We start from the raw sequence: 17,965 nt of genomic DNA, 5'->3' as shown, positions 1-17,965 counted from the left end.
CTCCCTTTCCCATCGGGCACTTGCTGGACCGTTCTGGCTGCCCCTGCCGGCACCATGAGAAACAGTTGTACTCCACGTAGATTTCCTGGAAGAAGATCCAAATCCAAAATTTGAAACTTGGCTTTTCTCGAATGTGTATTGCTTTTGCTTTGCTGTCACATTGAGCCACTGAAAGTCAAGCCTGTGTAATTTTAGGTGTCAGTGTGTGGCAAACAGTCCTGATGCTGGTATAGTAGAAGGACATCATGTTGCCTGATTTATTTTACAGTGTGTCACAGCAACAAGTAAACTTAGCCGTGTGGCTCAGCGTTCCCAGTTGCTGAATTGATCATCTGTATGTTTAAAGGTTCTCAACACTGGTGCCTCTCAGGTTCCAGGCACTGTACCAGGTTCCTGGCGCAGCCAGCCTCCCCTGCCCCACAGATGAGGAAAGGAGGTGGAGGCCAGCTGCTGTGTCTGGCATCACAGGACATTGACTGTGGAGGCCACGTCTGAGCCCAGGTCTTGGAGACCAAGGTGCCGCCCAACTCCACAGCTGTGATTGGTGCTAAGCTTTTTGTGGGGCGAGTGGTGACTCCAAAATCACCTCCTCGCCCCAGCTGTTCCTTGCTCCTTTCTGTCACGCCTGCCCCTGTCTCCAGGCCTTCCCAGCCCTTCCCTGGTGCGGCAACAGCGCCTGCTGTAGAGCGGTCCCAAGGCCCTTGTCGGGGTAGAGTGCACCATGTTCAGCAGAGTTGCCACCTATTTAGAAATTGTAGCAAGGCTTTGTTTCTTACTATCAGTGAGTGATGGTCTTTCCTGAAAGCTTAGAGGTGCCCTGAGAGGCATACGTTTTTTTTTTTTTTTTGAAGTGTGTTGATTGAATGAGTAATGGTGCCTTGTCATTGCAGGCAGACATCTGGTCCCTGGGCATCACGGCCATAGAGCTGGCACGTGGGGAGCCGCCCCATTCTGAGCTGCATCCCATGAAGGTTCTATTCCTCATTCCAAAGAACAACCCCCCAACGCTGGAGGGCAGCTACAGCAAGCCCCTCAAGGAGTTCGTGGAGGCCTGTTTGAATAAGGAGCCAAGCTTTGTGAGTCTATACTCCTCTTGGGGTGTGGCTGGGTTTCTGGGGTGCCCCTTTGGGATCCATTCAGCTGCTTTCATGGTCTCTTTTTTTTTTCTCTGAATGAGTTTGAATTCTTCGACCTACAAAGATGCTTTTGTCTTCATTTAATTTTCAAGGATAAAAAAGCTACTTATTTTCTCTTAGATTTCTCTCACTTCATGAAGAGTTCCTTAATACCATGGGGATCCTCTGTTTCCACTGTGCGTGAGCTCAGGCTGTGAACTCAGAATGGGTCATAGTGGCGGGGGCCATGGTAGCCATGTTGTTTCTGGGAGGCAGATGTGCACTAGGCACCAGGGCGGCCCCACCTCTCCCCACCCTCCACTGCATGGTTTATTCACGGTGGCAGATCCTGGGTGACCCCATAGCTTTACCTCATTTTTCTCCCCAAATTAGGGCATTCTCTGAACGACGTCTATTTTGGTGTTGGATGTAGCACCACACGACCTGTCCTTGTTTTGTGCCCGAGTTTTAGGGCAGTTAGCTGAAGACCAGGCTGACCCTTGCCCTGTCTCAACCTTTAACTCTGTTTCTCAGGGCGATGACTTTTTAAAGAGCTTAGTGGCCCTACAGGGCTGCCGGTTCTGGCAAGGGTGTGAGGTGCGGAGTAGGGCATTTTCCACACATGGGCTCCCTGCACCAGGCGGTGGTTCTGCTCCCCGCCAGTGCTCTGCCTTGCACAGCGATGTCTCTAGCACCAGGGGGACACATCCGTGTGCCTGCGCACCATCCGTTTAAAGCTCATTTCCAGAACTGGCTCATTCCTCAGGACACACCTTCCCCACCACCTTGGCCAGGCTTTGGAGAACAACAGAGTGGAGCTGGGGAGAGCAGCCCCCTAGGGACAGGGGCGGGATGCTCACCCCGGGGGACCCCATTTACACACACATGCACTTGAGGAACTTGCTGCCTCTTCTTCCTCAGGTGAGCAGGAATGCAGTGTGACCTGCTGGCAGTTCCAGGTCGGGCCATGCTGTATTTCCTGGGCAGTCTGGCTGCTGCAGTGGCCCATGTTGGCTGCCCTCGAGGGCCAAGCCCTTGGCTGAGCTCAGGGTGTCCTGAGCTCAGAGTGAGCCCCTCCGCCAGGCTCTCCCTATGTGGGGGTGAAGTGCCCAGCTCATTCACAAGAATGGGGACAGGCGAGGAGTGCTAGTGATAGGGAGTGGGTGTGGGGTGTTCTCCCACTCGAGAGTCCCTGGGGGTTTCTCCCTGTTTCTGTCAGAGGAGTGCAGATGAGCATGCTCATTGCGTTGTCTCGGGTTGTTAGCCAGGGCATAGACAGACAGTCTCCTGAGAAGAGGACATGCTTGTCTTCTCCCGTCTGCCTTGGAGGCCCAGAGGTGGCTCTCCTAGGCATCCCTCCGGGTCCCTCACGGGTGTGTGGTGGGGCCTCTTGCTTTGACTGATGCTTCCTGGCGAGGAAACAAGTGTCACCCCCTCCCCCAGCTCTGTCCAGCGTCCCAGGCGGGAGTACAGTGACTTGTCCTTCAGTGAGCCTGGGACCGAAGCAGGGCCCTGACCTCTGGGAAGCACTGCTGTGGGGTTTTGAGGGAGGCACCTCCTCCTGGGTGGGGTGAGTGACCTCTGCCTCCCCCTCTGCAGAGACCCACAGCGAAGGAGTTGCTGAAGCACAAGTTTATCATTCGCAATGCGAAGAAGACGTCGTACCTGACCGAGCTCATCGACAGGTTCAAGAGGTGGAAGGCGGAGCAGAGCCATGACGACTCTAGCTCCGAGGACTCGGACACGTGAGTCCCACGGTTCTCAGCGGCGTAGGGCGAAGTTTTTTGTTTGTGTTTAGATGCTCAAGGCCACAGTGATACCTGCGCTGCATTCCATGTGGCTGTTAGAGAGTCTTCCGTGGCTGGGAGCTTCCCTGCCATCCACGTGGCCGGGTCTTCCTTGTGCTCTGGGGACAGCCAGGGAGGCCATGCAGGTGGGACAAGCACAGCTGATGGGTGGGAGGGGACATGGGGACTGAGGAGCTCAGCACAGGCCCAGGATTGAGCAGGCGCCTCTTAAACCAGGTTGTGTGGGGGACAAGGGCTGGTGACAGCTGGAGGTGGAAGGCAGATGGACAGGAGCAGAGTGGGGAGGTGGGTGTGGCAGGAGGGGAGGACGGGGAGCAGGGAGCAAGAGAGCTCCAGCTTTGGCTGGAAGAGGCACCGGGGAGAGAAACTGAGGCCCTGGGGAGCAGCTGACAGACGGGGGTTGAGCAGCTCCCTCCTCGGGCAGGCAGAGGCTGGGGCGCTGCACTCCAAGGTGCAGCTGGAAGCTCCAGGACCCACAGTCGGGTCCCCATGGGCAAAGCTGGGGCCCTGCGTGGGGATGAGAGGAGGGAGCCAGGGATCAGAAGCAGCCATGTCACTGACCGAGTGGCTGCGATGTCTGTCCAGGGAGACAGATGGCCAGGCATCTGGAGGCAACGACGCTGGGGACTGGATCTTCACCATCCGAGAGAAGGACCCCAAGAATCTCGAGAACGGAGCTCTCCAGCCCTCGGAGTTGGAAAGAAGTAAGGTACGGTCTCGGCGCACTGGCAGGTTTGAGTCCCTGCCCCACAGGCAGCCCAGGTTGGGGGGTTTGCCCTTGGGGGTAATAGGCTGGTGTTCAGTTCTCTGATTACCTGAGGGTTCAGACCGGAGAGTTTGGTACCCTCTCCCCTGAGGCCACACCCAGCAGGACCTGTAACCTTTAGCCAATGACAATTGCTCCTTGGGGCACAGTTTCACGTATGCAATGACTGTGGCTACCTTTGGGGGACCTTGTCTGTTTGCATGTGAGGGTTGTGTGGATACCATGCTGTCACTTCAGAGCTTTATTTAAGGACTGTATAAATGAATGCACTGCTTTTGGTACTTCATGTATATCACTTCACTTTATTTGGATTAGTTAATTTCATGGCTATTTAAATTTATGAAAAAGCCACTGGGCATGACAGTGCACACACGTAATCCTAGCACTCTGGGATGCTGAAGCAGGAAGATCTCAAGATTGGGCCCAACCTTGAGTTGCTCAAAGTATTGACATGGTGAGACTTTGTCTCCAAGAGAGAAAGGAAGGAAAGGCTAGGAATGTAGGTTAGTACAAAGGCCCCAAGTTCAAACCCTAGTACCACCACCACCACCAAAAAACCAAAATTACAAAAGCTATAGTTTTACTTATTTAGGGGGTGGGGTGGGTGTTGAGAATTGAGGCCGGAGCCTCACACATGCCAGGGTCCAGCCAGCAGAACCCCTCCACACAGTGCAATGGAGCAGCTGGTATGCCGACCCCTCCCTTCCTGCATGGGATCCAGGCACTGGGTTCCTGCCAGGTGGGTTTCATTGGTTATTGCAGATGAAACCTTGTCGCTTGTGGAAGCCAGGGGCCCTCAAGCAGGATATGTCCTCAGCATCAGTCTGTGAACCACTTGGGAACCCTGTGGGTCAAGGCCGCTGTGGCAGTCCCTGTTTCTGATGACCTTCCTTTTCCTCCCCCAGATGAAAGACATCCCAAAGAGGCCTTTCTCTCAGTGTTTATCGACAATTATCTCTCCCCTGTTTGCAGAGGTAAGATGCCAGGCAGGTTTGCTGGAGAGCTGCAGGGGGTGGAGAGAAGGGAGCAGGGCCCTGCTGCTGTGGGACATTGTCAGTAAAGCTGGGGGACAGGACAGCAGCTGGCAGGCACCACTTGGCGAGTCTGCACTGGGCCCACAGCAGGCTGCTGGCCTCTGGCACTGACAGCCTACTCCAGCCTCCCCTGGTGGCTGTTTTCTGTCACATCTTCCCCGAAGATGCCCATGGTGTCAATGGCCTTGGTGACCTAGCCGTAAGCCCTGTGTTTCCAGGGTGACATTCAGTTAAGGGGTATGGGTACCTCTGAAACCTGGTGAGTGCGTCCCAATCTCGGGCTCAGGCAAATTCCTAGTTATGTTCAAAGTAGTTCCATTTTTTAAGGGGGCCCTGATTTCTAGGGTCTCTGGGTTTTCCTTGTACCATGATAGTCTCCTATGACCTGTGAGCTCCTGCAGAGTTCATGTCATCCCGCAGGGGCCTGGCCTGTGGCAGCTATGTATGTGTGTGGGTGTGTCCTGGTGTGTGTGCGTTCTTGCAGGTCCTTTCCTGGCTTAGGCTGCCTTGAGGATGATTGACAGAAGTCACCCCCACATCTGTGTGAGGTGATCCCCACCTCTCTGTGCAGCTTTGCTTGGGGCTCACACTCAGGCTGCCCAAGTCACAGTGTCCCCTCCCAGGCCCCTATCTTCCTCCTGGTGGCTGGCACCAGAGAGGTGCGGCATCACATGGGGTGAACTCGCTGGTCTCGGATGGAGGGGTGCTGACTAGGCTGGCTGGGCAGGCTGTGCTGCTCTCTTGGCTCTCGCTGCGGCCACCTCCTGGGCACCTGTGGCTTTCCCCCAGACACCCTTGTGGCCTTGAGTGTGTTGCCTGGAGCCTCATGGCTTTCCAGCTTCGGGCTGCTGTCCTGTGACCTGCCGTCTGCCGTGTTAATAGGATTGGTTGGGAACTAGGGGAAAGGGCACGTGTATTTTTCATTTGCCCAAAACTGTAATGTACTGGGCTTTAAAAGAAGCTCTTGAGATCATTACCTGGTACTTCCTCAGATGAATCCTAACGCAGAAGTATCGGTTGTCTGCAAAGTAAACACGTGAACTCACAAGCTGCCTTCCTTCCGTGCGTGCGTGTGTGTGTGTGTGTGTGTGTGTGTGTGTGTGTGTGTGTGTGTTACTGATAATACATTGTGACCTGGCATTTGAAGTGTGTAATAGGCAGGATTTAGAGGACAGTCCTCAGAGCTCACTGCCAGGCTTATTACCCCGTGTGTGTACATGAGGGTGGTGGGAGACAGGTGTTGCTGTCACTCATTGTCCGACTGCCCTTGAGCCAGGGGACTTCCCAGGGCTCCTCTACCCCCCTACCCCTGTCCTGCTTTGAGACACAGGTGTGGATAAGGGTGGGTTGGGGTGGTGAGTACAGATCGCTCTCTGGCCTGGAGGTGCCGTGCTGGTGAGTGACGGGGTGTAGAAGAGAGCCTCAAGGTCATCAGTATTGCAGCCTGTGACAGACAGTATTCCAGACAGTATTCCAGGCATCCTGGGTTCCTGTCCGGTCCTTCCAGCAGGGGGAGAAGCTGTCCCTTTCACAGCGACACTGGTCTGTTGACGATGACACGAAGTCCTAACATGCTGCAGAGCCAAAGCAGAGTGTCCTGACAGATGACAGAGACAAAGTGGAGGAGGGGGATCTGGAGGGGCCCTTGGTGGCTGTCACCTTTGCAGCTGCTACCCGAGTCCCTGGGAGGGTGTGGGATCACAAGCTGTCCGGCTCTTGATGTGAGCCACATTCCTCTGTTGGGTGTGTGCTGGACAGAGGCCTGGGGTTGACCTGGGGTTGAGGGAGGAGGTGCCTAGGACACTGGTTTCTGTGGGAGCAAAGGACGGGTGCTGCAGGTCCCAGAACTAAGGACTGTGTGAGGGGCATCCTGACAGCGTGCTGGTCCCGGGGGTGGTTGCTGGAACCAGAGCCAAGCCATTGACACCACGAGTTGAGCACAGACTACTCTGCTACAACAGTGTCACACCAGAGCAGTTTCTGGTGGACTTGGAAGTGGCTTTCCTGGAGTAACAGTAAGGCTGTGGTGGAGACAGGAACCCCAGGACGCGCCGTCCCGGGCCAGCATGGAGGAAGGGTGCATGTGGAGCCGACGTCCCCTGTCATGGGCTGGAAGAGTCACTGGCTGCTCTCTAGAGTTCCTTGCTGGGGACCCGGGGTAATGATCTGGTGGCTCTGGGTCTCTGGGACCTGAATGGTGCTGGGGTGACACATGTCTTACCCCAGGGTCTGTGCACGTGGGTCACACTGTCCTTCCTGTGTTTTCAGCTGAAGGAGAAGAGTCAGGCATGTGGGGGAAACCTGGGGTCCATAGAGGAGCTGCGCGGCGCCATCTACCTGGCGGAGGAGGCCTGCCCCGGCATCTCCGACACCATGGTGGCCCAGCTTGTGCAGCGGTTGCAGAGGTAAGGACACAGGGCCCCCGGGGCAGCTGCGTGGGTTGCCTCGCCACTTCCTTGGGCTGTTCCTGGTGTCTCCCAGTTGGGACAGACTCCAGTGAGCGGAGCTGTCCTGACCTGGGTACACCGAAAGGGTGGACTGTGTGAGTTGGGGAGCTCTGAAACAGAGCAGAACCTTGCACATTCTCTTGGCCACAGAAATATGGGGTGATGGGGCTGGGGATTTAGCTCAGCGGCATAAGCACCTGCCTTGCAAGCAGGCAGTCATGAGTTCGATCCCCGGTACCGATAAAAAGACACACAAAAAAAAAAGAAAGAAAGAAATATGGGATGATTTAACTACCTGCTCTTAGGGACGCAGTCTGTTTGTTAAAACCCAACGAGTCAAGGCCTTAACCAAATGCACATAACCGTCCACTGGGTTGTAGGCTTTAAGGTTTGGTGCCCAGAGTGCTGGAGGCACTGGCAGTGGTGACCTCCACCAACCTAAGAGTGGCAAGTCCCTTCTGCAGCAGCCCAGAGTCCACCCTGGGAGTGTCACTAGCATGCCATGCCCTGGCCTGGTTGCTTTGGCTGCCCATACTTCCGGCCGAGCAATTAGAGCTCCTTCTGAGTTTCTGTGTGAAGTGTCACCCACATTGCCCTCTTCAGGTCACTGCTGTCACTCAGTCTGGCAATGAGCCATGCATTCCATAGCCTGTGACTCTGGGTGCGCAGTCACCAGGGACGCCCTCAGCCATGGTGTTGGAGTTTGTACTCAGGTGTCCAGAGAGTGGCCCAGCCTCTGCAGTTCCTGTCTCCTGAGATGGCAGCTGGACTGACACAACCGGCTATTGGGGTGTGTGGGGTCACTTTGGCCAGTGGTCATCAGCAGGTGGGGATTGCTCGGGCTGCCTGGTGTGAGCCCCTCTGCCTGGGCTTCTAATGAAAAGCGTAGTCCTGACACCCAAGCTCTATTCTCCCGCCTCGGTTAGGGTCACTGTAAGATTTTCAGGCTTAGGATAGAAACTAAGCACTGTTTGCCTGGCTGCTTCAATTTTGAGGCGATCGAAGGAGTCAGTGGTCTTTGATCTCTTTCTGCCACCCTCTTGATACCAAAAGCCTTATAACAAATCACAGAAATAAAGGAAAGTGGAATTTTACAAGTCATCCTTACGCTTACTCCAGGTGCAAACTGTTCGATTTCCCTCACTAGGTATTTTTCATACCCTTTTCTAGTGGCATTTATTTAAAGAGCCTCACAGTAAACACAGCTAAACCCAGAAATTAGGGCAACTTACTGGTATCTTGCTTTCGGTTTTGTGCAGTGCCATTTCTAGGACTGGTGTTTTCTACACAGTCTGGAGTACCTGGAATTGTTGGGAGTGATGAATTTCTGTGACTTGGTTTCTGTGCCTGCTCAGTCCCCCATTTCCTGTTTTAGGGCCCCGTCTCCCTGCTCATCTTTCTGAATTTAAAATATCTTAGTAGCTATATCTTTAAAAAGTAGAAACACTAAGCCTGGATTTAGACCCACTTTCCCGTGTGGAGTGGGCACCTGAGACCCCTTGGGATGTGTGGCCTTTGCTCCAGCCTCATCCCAGCTTCACTCCCAAATGAGCGACCTCAGGTGGTCACCTTCAGAAGAGAACTGACACTTGGCTAACACACTATCAGACCTTTCTGTGCCTTAGTGTGACTTACTGTTGGGATCATTTTTATGTGACATGAGTTCATCCTGTGACTGAGTCATTTATAATTCTCTAAATAGTTATGGAACCATTTGCTCTCTGAGACAGTATGGGTATTTTGAACGCCTTCGAAGAGGATCTCTAGCTGGGTGGAGTGGTTTCCGTCTGTAATCAGCACTCTGGGAGGCGGAGGGAGGAAGGTTCCAAGTTTGAGCCCAGCCCGGGCAAGTTAGTGATCTAGCTAGATCCTGTCTCACAGTAAGAACTGTCTGAGCTGTAGCTCAGTGTGAAGGTTCAGTCTCCATTCCCCCTGGGTGGCGCAGGGAACTCGAGGTGGAGCATCAGAGATGAGTCTCCTAAGTGTCCTCAGCCATCTCCAGGCCATGGGGCTTGGAGTTGGTTTTCAGACAGCTGTGGGAGTCTTGACCCTGAGGGGAAACCCGCACCTTCCTTTCTGTCCTGAAGCAGGATATCACTATAGAAGTTTTGAAAAATGAGAACCCTTGGTGCCACTGTTTTTGCGAGACAGGGTCTCACTGTGTAGTTCAGCCTGACCTCCGACTCACAGTGATCCTCCTGCCTCCGCCTCCGGAGTTCTGGGTTTACACCACCATGCCTGGCAGTCCCACTGTTTATCTAACTATTTTTATCCTTACCATTTTTTAATACATTGCCTTCTGATGTTGTATACACTTATGTACACCACTCAGTTTTCCTAGATAGTTACAAATTATAGTGCTCATGACTTTTTCCTATAGTGTTTATGATAAAGAATTTGTGCACACAGACTGTACGGTGTAGTGCCTGTCATTTTATATGTACTTACTAACTGGCGTGTCTTTTTCATACTGCTTATAGATAATTATTTAATGTATTTTTCAATTATAATTTAACCATTTTACTATGGCTGGGCAATACAGTTGTTATATATTTATAGTTTCAAAAACTACTGAGACATCTCTGCAAATACAGGATTTCCGTCTGGGGTGCTGTTTCTGAGGCAAGTCTAGAAGTAGATCATGGGACCGAGTCAGTCTTCTGGCGGCCAGAAAGGGTTTCCCTGCGGGCTGGGTCCCAGGGCTTTCCTGTATCATTAGATATTAGCAGTTGTCAAAAATAGGGCTTTTTAAGGTGTTTCTATTTACTGCACTGGTCTTTTTTTTTTAACCAAGACTTTGGTTGTGATTTGAAGTTTTGTACAAGGTTAGAGAAACGACATTTATTCATTTAATTTCCTGTCTCTGTTTTCCCCTAGATATTCTCTAAGTGGCGGAGGAACGTCATCCCACTGAAATTCCTTTGCCATCGGGGTCTTGTTTTTCCTGTTTTCTTCTTCATCCTCCTTCTTTTAAAAAGTCATTGAGAGCCTTTGCTGACTCTGCCGAGGAGGCGCCAGCGAGGGGCGTGACCAGCGACGTGGCCAGGGATGGCCCGCCTCACCGCACTGGAGCCTCAGGAATCTCTCTGCGGGGTGGGAGGGTCAGCTCCTTCAAGTGGTGGTTTTATTTTTTTAATGTTTTTTTAATTTTAACCATTAGTGCACATATTCAAGGAAAGTTATCTTTAAAAACAAAAACCCACCCTGAAATGTATATTTGGGATTCTGATCAGGCAACCGAAGATGCGAAACCTCAGGTATCCTGCTTTATGTGCTCGCTCCCCCGGGGGCCGGGGCGTGCCCTGGCGGATGGGTGTACAGATTTGTATATAGTGTCATTTTTACAGAACCCTCTGGCGTGCAGAAGGATCACTGTGCACATACTGGCCAAGTGCTTCTGTAGATAATGTCCGTGGAGTAAATATTCGACAGGCCATAACTTGAGTCTATTGCCTTGCCTTTATTACATGTAAATTTTGAATTCTGTGACCAGTGATTTGGGTTTTCTTTTGTATTTTCAGGGTTTGCCATTAATAATAATGAATGCCCCTCTTATGAACACTCCTCTTTGTACCTCGACAAATGCAAAATTTCCTCTCGTTCGCCCTCCACCCTTTTGGTACACGTTAGAAGTTGATTTCCTTTTTTCATCGATGGTACTATTAGTGTTTAAATTGGATCATCTGTTGCCTCATGAAGCTTTAAATTATTTTAAGTTTCTCCCAGATGAAGCGCTCTCGTCTCACCTCTGTTTGGATTTGTGCCACTGCCCGTCTGCACCCAGTGTCCTGTCCTCTCCGACACGATTTTCCGTTGCACCTTGTAGTGGAGTCTGCATATCATCTTGCCCACCTAGAAGTGTCTGGATGCTTCACGAATAAATTTTATAACACTTATTTTGCATACTCTTCTTGACACATGCCTCTGTAGTTCTGTAGTGCACAGGTCTGCTGTGTATGTGTGTGTGTGAGAGAGAGAGAGAGAGAGAGACAGACAGAGAGACAGAGAGACAGAGACATCTCAGAAGGCTGCAGGGAAGCAGCGGATGTGAGAAGGCTGATTGTCCCGGTCAGCAACCTATGCAACTTGCGTGATTGGTCAGTGAGAAGATGTGGTTGGGTGTTGCCGGTTTGTGAAATTGCTGGACCTCTTGCTGGGACCTTAACAGGTGGCTTTGGTTCCAGTTGACCAGGGTGTCTGTTTTTCTTCACTTGCTGCAGGGCATTGCTTGGCAAGGCGGGACACATCTCTGGGTTTCTGGGATGGGAAAGGGTTCTAGTTGCAATTCTTGACTATCTCACTTAGGTATTTGTAGCATTTTCTAGTTTTTGATGTCCATTGCTGTCAGCTCTTGTTGGTTCTTAAGCAGTAGGACACAGGTTTTGGGAGGCAAGGAAGTTACTGAGCCTTGGGAAGTCAGCGCAGCCATAGGCTGGTGGGCTGGACCTGTAGAGGACAGGGGCCAAGGACAGGCCTGGCCTGAGGTGCTGGAAAGGGTAGGGGCTGGCTGTATTGTGATTGGTTTATAAGTCTGTGGTTTGTAAGTCTGTGTTCAATGACGACATTTGATCGGAAGCGGATTTGGTTTGCATAGTCCTATGAGACAAGTAGAACTGAACTGATGATTCCTTGTATGAAGCTTGAGCTGAAGGCCACTTTTGGCTGTTGCAGGAGAGACCCACTCAGCTCGCTGTTCCTGGCTGCGCTGTGAGAGCACTGGTGCAGGCAGCAGCTTTTCTGATGGACGGAGCTTGCCCTCTGTGCAGGGAGATGGCGACATGCCTTTGCTATGGAAGCCAGTCTCCTTTTCTCCTGTGCGTGCTATGGACGGAGCCAGGGCTTCGTACCTAACTAGCGAGCGCTGAGCTCTGTCCCAGCCCTGGAAACCATGCTTCGGTTCTAGTAACTGCTGAGTGCTAGTGGATAGATCCTAACTGAGCACATGGTATGAATATGAGTGGGTTCTCTAAGCCACTGGCCAGGTTGATGATGCATAGTTCCACCCCCAGAAAAGCCACAGACGAGCCTTCTGAATTTCACTGGCTCTGGCAGATGCACAGTGATAATGATGGCTGTCTTGGCCTTCAAGAGTGGCTCACCCTGCTGTCCAGTCTCTCCTGGGTTGCTGCTTTCTGTAGACACACAAGTCAACTGAAATGCTTCGAGGAGCATCTTGCTTAGCCAAGCAAGTTGGCATCTTCATCCTGCAGCAGAGAAGGCTTTGCTGTCACCTGAGCTGCCATGGCCCATGCTCACGCAGCCAGCTGGGAAAGCTGAGTAGTGTGGCCCTGTGATGACCGTGTGCAGTTCAACTGTGGTTTATGCCATTGAAGTTGTCCTTTGTGGCCAGCTAGCTGGACCCAGTGAGGTGGGCCAGTGGGGTGACATCAGATGGATGCCTTGGCCACCTCGCAGCCGGGCTTAGCCTCTTGGCGGAACGAAGTGCCACCTGCCTTCCAAAAGTCGTGTTCTCTAGTTGCTCTTGTCGAGTGTGTAGTTTGGTTCTCTGTGAAGTATTTTGTACTTTTCCTTTGGCAAAACGTGCTTGGTTTATAAGCATTTTTATATTTCCTTCCTTAAAAAAACCATGGCTTCTGTATTTCTGCTACCAAATACAGTGATGAAGGCAGAGGGCCCTTGAAGGGCGTGCTCCTGAGCACTTGTACTCTGTCGTACAAGGGTCAATAAAGCTCTCCGAAAATGGTTCTTCCTGTCACTGTGTCGTGTGTGTACAGGGTGTCTGACACTGTCCCTTCCTAGCGGGTTTCCTATGTTATTTTCACTTAGTTTTCTTGAGGCCACAAGGGGTGCTGGTCACCTGCAGAAACCATCCAGAAATGCTCAAGGTGAGACCACTACCTTGTCCCCAAGCCTTCCAGAGCTCAGTGACTTCTGGAGGGGAGCATTTTCCTGAAGCTGCTTAGCCACCTTGGGGTCCCGGGCATTTTCCCCAGTGGGAGATGCTTCTGAGAGGACTGTGGTCCCCAAGGCCTTCCCTGGGCAGCTCGCCACAGGAGGGCGCCCCTTCCCCAGGGCTCCCTCCCCTCACGTGTATATTCCTCGTCTGCCCAGGACTCTGCCCCATGCCTTGCTCTCCTGCTGTGCCCCCCCCCCCCCCACTATCCTTTCTTAGATGTCCTGGAGCATCTGTCCCCTCCTTGCGCCCACCCTTCTCACCCTCCCAGTCCCCACCCCCACCACAGCGATGCAAATAATGACAAAGGCAAGGCTGTTTCTTTTGCCTTAAAACTTCAGTATGCTGGGTTGTGGCGTGAGGTATTTTATTCCCTTTTGTTAGTACTGAAAACCATCTGGTACATATTGTAAGGCAAATGATTAACACATCTCAAGCTCCTCATCTCATCGGAAAATCGTGGACAACAGCCACAGCTCCACGACACTGGTGTCTCGGGTTGGGTGGACATCCCCTGCTGGGGGCACAGGGTGCTGGGAGAGGACTGTGCTGAATTGGCCGAGTTGAGTTAAAAGGGCTCGAGAACACTAAGGGAATGACAGTCACCAGAGGACAGGCAGAGGGGTTTCCATCTGTGGGCCTGCTGGGTCCCGGTGAAGAGTGACTGTCCCGGTGGTGCAGTGTCCCACCGCTGATACCTATGCCGGGGCGGGGTGCGTATAAAAAGAGGAGGGACACAGGCACAATAGATACTACTGGAGGACACTAGGTACCACGACTGTACAATGCTTCTGCATCCACAAAGCTCACACAAACCCCCTCAACGAAACAGCACAGACGGCTCTGGTCAGTGACAAACAGGTTCTCATGCGTGTGGGACAGACGGCAAATACCACAGCTCCCCAGGGCCCCACCACCCACAGCACCGAGCGGCAGCCCAGGCACCGTGCTGGGCTCCTGCCTCTTCACGGATAATAAGCCTCCACGGTCTGTAAATAGTAATCACTTCCACGATTTGGTCAACTTCCACCAAGAAGCCGGTCTGGTGACAAGGGAGTGAGAAACCCCTCGGCCAAATGGAGTGTGTTGCAGGTCACTTATTAGTCAAGGAAAGTTGAGTCCTAGGAACTTCCACACCATTATAAAAGTAGAAAGCGTTGAAAAAACCGAAATCTGAAAATGATCTCTTGTTTAAGACCGCGCCATGTGTGTCAAACACTGGACAATCCGTTTTTGAAGACAGTAGCGCACGGATGAAAACAGTAAAAGTCCTTTTTCTAGGAAAAAGAAGAGCACTTGCCCTGTCTCCGGTGGGGTGGAGGCGTGTGCACTGCATTGTTCCGGGTGCAGCAGTGAGGGAGAGAATGTCATTTGGCACTCTCTGAATGACGACGTCTCAATACTGGCACAAGCTAAAGAACAGCCCTGGGGAGTGACGGGCAGACCCCCAGGCCCATCCCAATGACACACTGGGAGAAGACGAGGTCGGGACCTGTGGAGGGGAACCGGGGAGTTGCTGTAAAACCACGTTTTGTCCAGACAGGAGTGAGTTCATCATACGCAAGGTAAATGTCTTCCAGTAAAGCAGCCGCAGCCCGCCAACTGGCGAAGTCCAGCCATCAGTACCCGTGGGATTCTTTGTGACTCAGGACGTGGGTCCGAGAGGCTGAGCTGGTGGCACTTCGGATGACTTCCATCCACCTGAAAGGGGAGGAAGCAGGTGACAATGGGACCTAAGTTGGATCCAGCCAGCTCAAGTGAAGCCCTGCCCCCTCCATGTGTTCACATCCAGGATCAGGTCTGGGAGTCACGATCCTGTGGCTCATTTTCCAAGCAGTGCTGCCCAGGAACCAGTATGTTGTGGGTGTCATGTGATTTTTTTTTACTATACTGAGGTCCCTTGCCAGGGAATTTCACAGGGATTGTGTGCAGCTCATAATGGGCCCAATGATTTGGAGACCATTATGGTGCTGATGCCAGGAAGGACAAGTTACTGTCTTGGGTCACCACTGCCCTGTCTGCTCTATAGCCTGAGGACCCTGTCCCCTGGGGACACCTTTCAGAGTTTGCTCTGGAATGCAATTCCCAGAGGCTTGCACTTTCTACTTGAATTTTAGGAACACCCTCGAGCTCTAGCTCAGAATCAGTCATCTGACACTTTTTCCCTCTTCGCACCTAAATTAAGCGCCTTTCACATACCACGTAGAGGAGCTGAGCTGTCCCCCTTCACGTGCCCTACGTGCTACCGTGGTGGCCCAAGCTAACCATACTGGGTGGGAAGGGACTCTGGGCTCTGCTGGCCTCCAGGGGGCAGCTGAGGTGTGTGTTGGCAGTGGGCAGAGGCTCCAGGTTTACTGGGCACATTAAGCCTCAGGCAGGAAGGGGAGGACACTCCAGGACTTCTGGGGACACCTACCTCTCAAACGTGTACTCGCTTTCGGCCCTGAAGTAGTACACGTGGGACTTGAAGTGCAGCTTGAACACGTAGTCCTTGTGGATGTTCTCGGCCTCTGAGGGGATGGTGAGCGAGTATCCCAGCAGAGGCAGGCTGGCAAGGGGATGATTGTCCTGCAAGGGGCACAGGGTGATCCTGGAGCAGCAGCTTGGGGTCTGGCTGTGACTCCACTCCCAGTAGTGTATCTGGGAGCCCAGGTGTGTCCCAGCTGCAGGTTTGGGGTCTGGGAGGGAGTAGACTGTAGACAGCTGGCCAGGCCACAAGGTGAGTCACTGTGTCATCCTGTTCCTGTCTAGATGCCCTCGCAAGGCTGCCCTTCAGGAGATGGCCGCCCCTCGCTGCACAGGACCCCACAACACCTGCTGCTCTACACCCTACACCCGTCAGGGTTCTGCAGTGCTGGCTCAAGGGCGAGATCCTTTGGGCCTCCAAGGCTGTTGCCTGCCAGAGCGCAGGTGCCGCATGGGACACAGGGCTTCACCACTCTGCCCTGGGTGCACGGTCACCCCGGGCCTCTGCCGGCCACTCACCTGGTGTGACTTGTAGAAGAACAGGCAGAAGTTTGTGAACACCACCCACAGCTTCTGCCACCCGTTGCTGTTTTTGAATTTCCTCAGCAGGTTCCCAGACAGCTGGTTCTGAAAGACAGGCAGGGGTCAGGACCAGCACACCCCCGGCTCCTGCAGCTGTGGGGGACACAGGTCATGGCAGGCCAGTGCCGTCTCGGGCCAGGCTCTGCGGGGGTGGGCACAGGAAGTGCCCTGTTCTGAGAACAGACTTCCTGCACCGCCAAGCTCAAAAGCTAGAGCCCCCTGGCACGCAAAGCTAATGAATCATGAGCCTGACTGGACTAATTCTTTGTCACCTGTTAAGAGATTAAATTATGTCCTCTCCCATCCCTGTCCTCAAGAGGGTTCAGGCTGTGGCCTCATTTGGAAGTAGGGTGGTGACAGGTATAATCAGGTAAATTGAGGTCACACTGGGTAAACTGAACCCTGTCTCCAAGATACGTGAGGACCACAGAAGACTCCCAGGGCATCGTGGACGGAAGCTGGAGTGAATGCATGCATAGCAACACCAAGGGCGTCATCACACACGCAGGAACAGGCAAGACAGGGGCCCCACGGGTTTCAGGGGAGCTCAAGTGGTCCGCATATTCACTGGATTTTGGCCTCCAGAGTAAATCACTTCTCAGCCGACCAGTCTAGAAGACAATCCACTGCCCAGGGCAGTGAGAAATAGTCATCATTTCACAAGCAGCTCCTGGCTGCCCTCTAGTGGCCAGGGCCAGAAGCTGCGCTCCCCTGCTTGGTGCCTCAGCCCTTCTGCCTAATCTTGGGTGTGGAAATGTCTGGATCAGGCCGAGACCTGGGGTAGCTGCTGTGACAGATGTGTACACAGGCAGCTCTGAGGAGAGGGTCAGCACAGAGGAAGATGTCCTCTGCAGCTCTGACAGGACAAGGGGAGGCCTGTCCACACTTGTCTCATTAGAAGTGGTCATTCATTCAGTCCTTCTGTCACATAACATTACTGGGGGGCTCCAAAGAGATGGGAAGGGATGGTGGTGATGCCTGCATGGCTTATAGAGGTAATTAAAGCCATGCAGCTGGACTAGGTATGGTGGCACACGCCTGCAATCCTAGCATTCAAGAGGCTGAGGCAAGGGGATTGCCGCAAGTTCAAGGCCAGCCTGCGCTACATAAGCACATTCAAAGGTCAAGCTGCACTACATAGCGAGACCTTGTCTCTAAAAAAAGCCTGTCATATTTTATCTTTTTTTCCTTAGCCACAACTAAATACGTCTTTTAGTCTACCTGTAAGCAAAGGCCACTGGTTAGCAGCTGAAGTTGAAAACTTAGGAGCTTCTGCCTTCCAGGCTGGCAGGGGCCGTAGAAGTGAGCTGTGCCTGGTGAGAGGCTGTGGAACTGGACTTGGGCATGCCTGCAGCCTGCAGAGCCAAGAGGGGCCCTGCAGGTGGCTGGAGAGGGCATCCCAGGCCCCGCCAGCAGCTCCCACCCTAACTTTACCAGGCTCATGGGACAAACTGCAAGGCTCTGGGCTCCCAGTAGGAGCTGGTATCACCCAGAGCCAGTCGCTGCCTGTGGTACTGCCACTGCATCCTGGAGGCAAGGAGCCCGTGTTAAGAGTGACACCGGCAAAGCCCTCTATCCCAGGCACCTCCTTGGGACACCCAGCTACCACTGTCCTTGTTCCGCAGCGGCCCGAGTCCCCTGCCCTGTGGAACTCCCATGGCCCCTAGGCTTCTCCCTCCAAACGCTCCCTCCCTCACTTCCAGCCCCCAGTCAGTCAGGGGACAGGCAGGGGCCCAAAGTGGGTACAGGACAGAGAAAGGCCATCAGGTCAGGAGGAAGCAGAACTGTCCCTGGAGCTGTCCTCTCCAGGCTGGTGGCTCAGGGCTGGCCAGC

The 17,965-nt window shown here is 53.1% G+C and overlaps 2 protein-coding genes across 5 annotated transcripts in view; one reads left to right on the top strand and one right to left on the bottom strand.

Annotated features, from left to right (window-relative positions):
- Positions 1–12,876, top strand: part of Stk24 (serine/threonine kinase 24) — a 99,106-nt gene extending 86,230 nt beyond the window's left edge. For both annotated transcript variants that reach the window (XM_005007157.3, XM_023560578.2), the window contains exons 6-11: positions 891–1,076; positions 2,715–2,860; positions 3,509–3,632; positions 4,595–4,663; positions 6,992–7,128; positions 10,048–12,876. In XM_005007157.3, the coding sequence (XP_005007214.2) occupies positions 891–1,076; positions 2,715–2,860; positions 3,509–3,632; positions 4,595–4,663; positions 6,992–7,128; positions 10,048–10,084 (699 nt within the window). In that variant the 3' untranslated portion in view covers positions 10,085–12,876. The remainder of the gene's footprint in view (positions 1–890; positions 1,077–2,714; positions 2,861–3,508; positions 3,633–4,594; positions 4,664–6,991; positions 7,129–10,047) is intronic.
- A 526-nt stretch (positions 12,877–13,402) lies between these two features.
- Positions 13,403–17,965, bottom strand: part of Farp1 (FERM, ARH/RhoGEF and pleckstrin domain protein 1) — a 251,129-nt gene continuing 246,566 nt past the window's right edge. For all 3 annotated transcript variants that reach the window (XM_063246956.1, XM_063246958.1, XM_063246957.1), the window contains exons 25-27: positions 16,070–16,177; positions 15,501–15,652; positions 13,403–14,785 (exon numbers count right to left, since the gene is read on the bottom strand). In XM_063246956.1, the coding sequence (XP_063103026.1) occupies positions 14,704–14,785; positions 15,501–15,652; positions 16,070–16,177 (342 nt within the window). In that variant the 3' untranslated portion in view covers positions 13,403–14,703. The remainder of the gene's footprint in view (positions 14,786–15,500; positions 15,653–16,069; positions 16,178–17,965) is intronic.

The sequence above is a fragment of the Cavia porcellus genome, unplaced genomic scaffold (genome assembly GCF_034190915.1).
Source record: "Cavia porcellus strain 051 isolate PalLab524CR breed Dunkin Hartley unplaced genomic scaffold, mCavPor4.1 scaffold_4, whole genome shotgun sequence".
NCBI lineage: Eukaryota > Metazoa > Chordata > Mammalia > Rodentia > Caviidae > Cavia > Cavia porcellus.
This window is presented reverse-complemented; position numbering and strand designations above follow the sequence as displayed.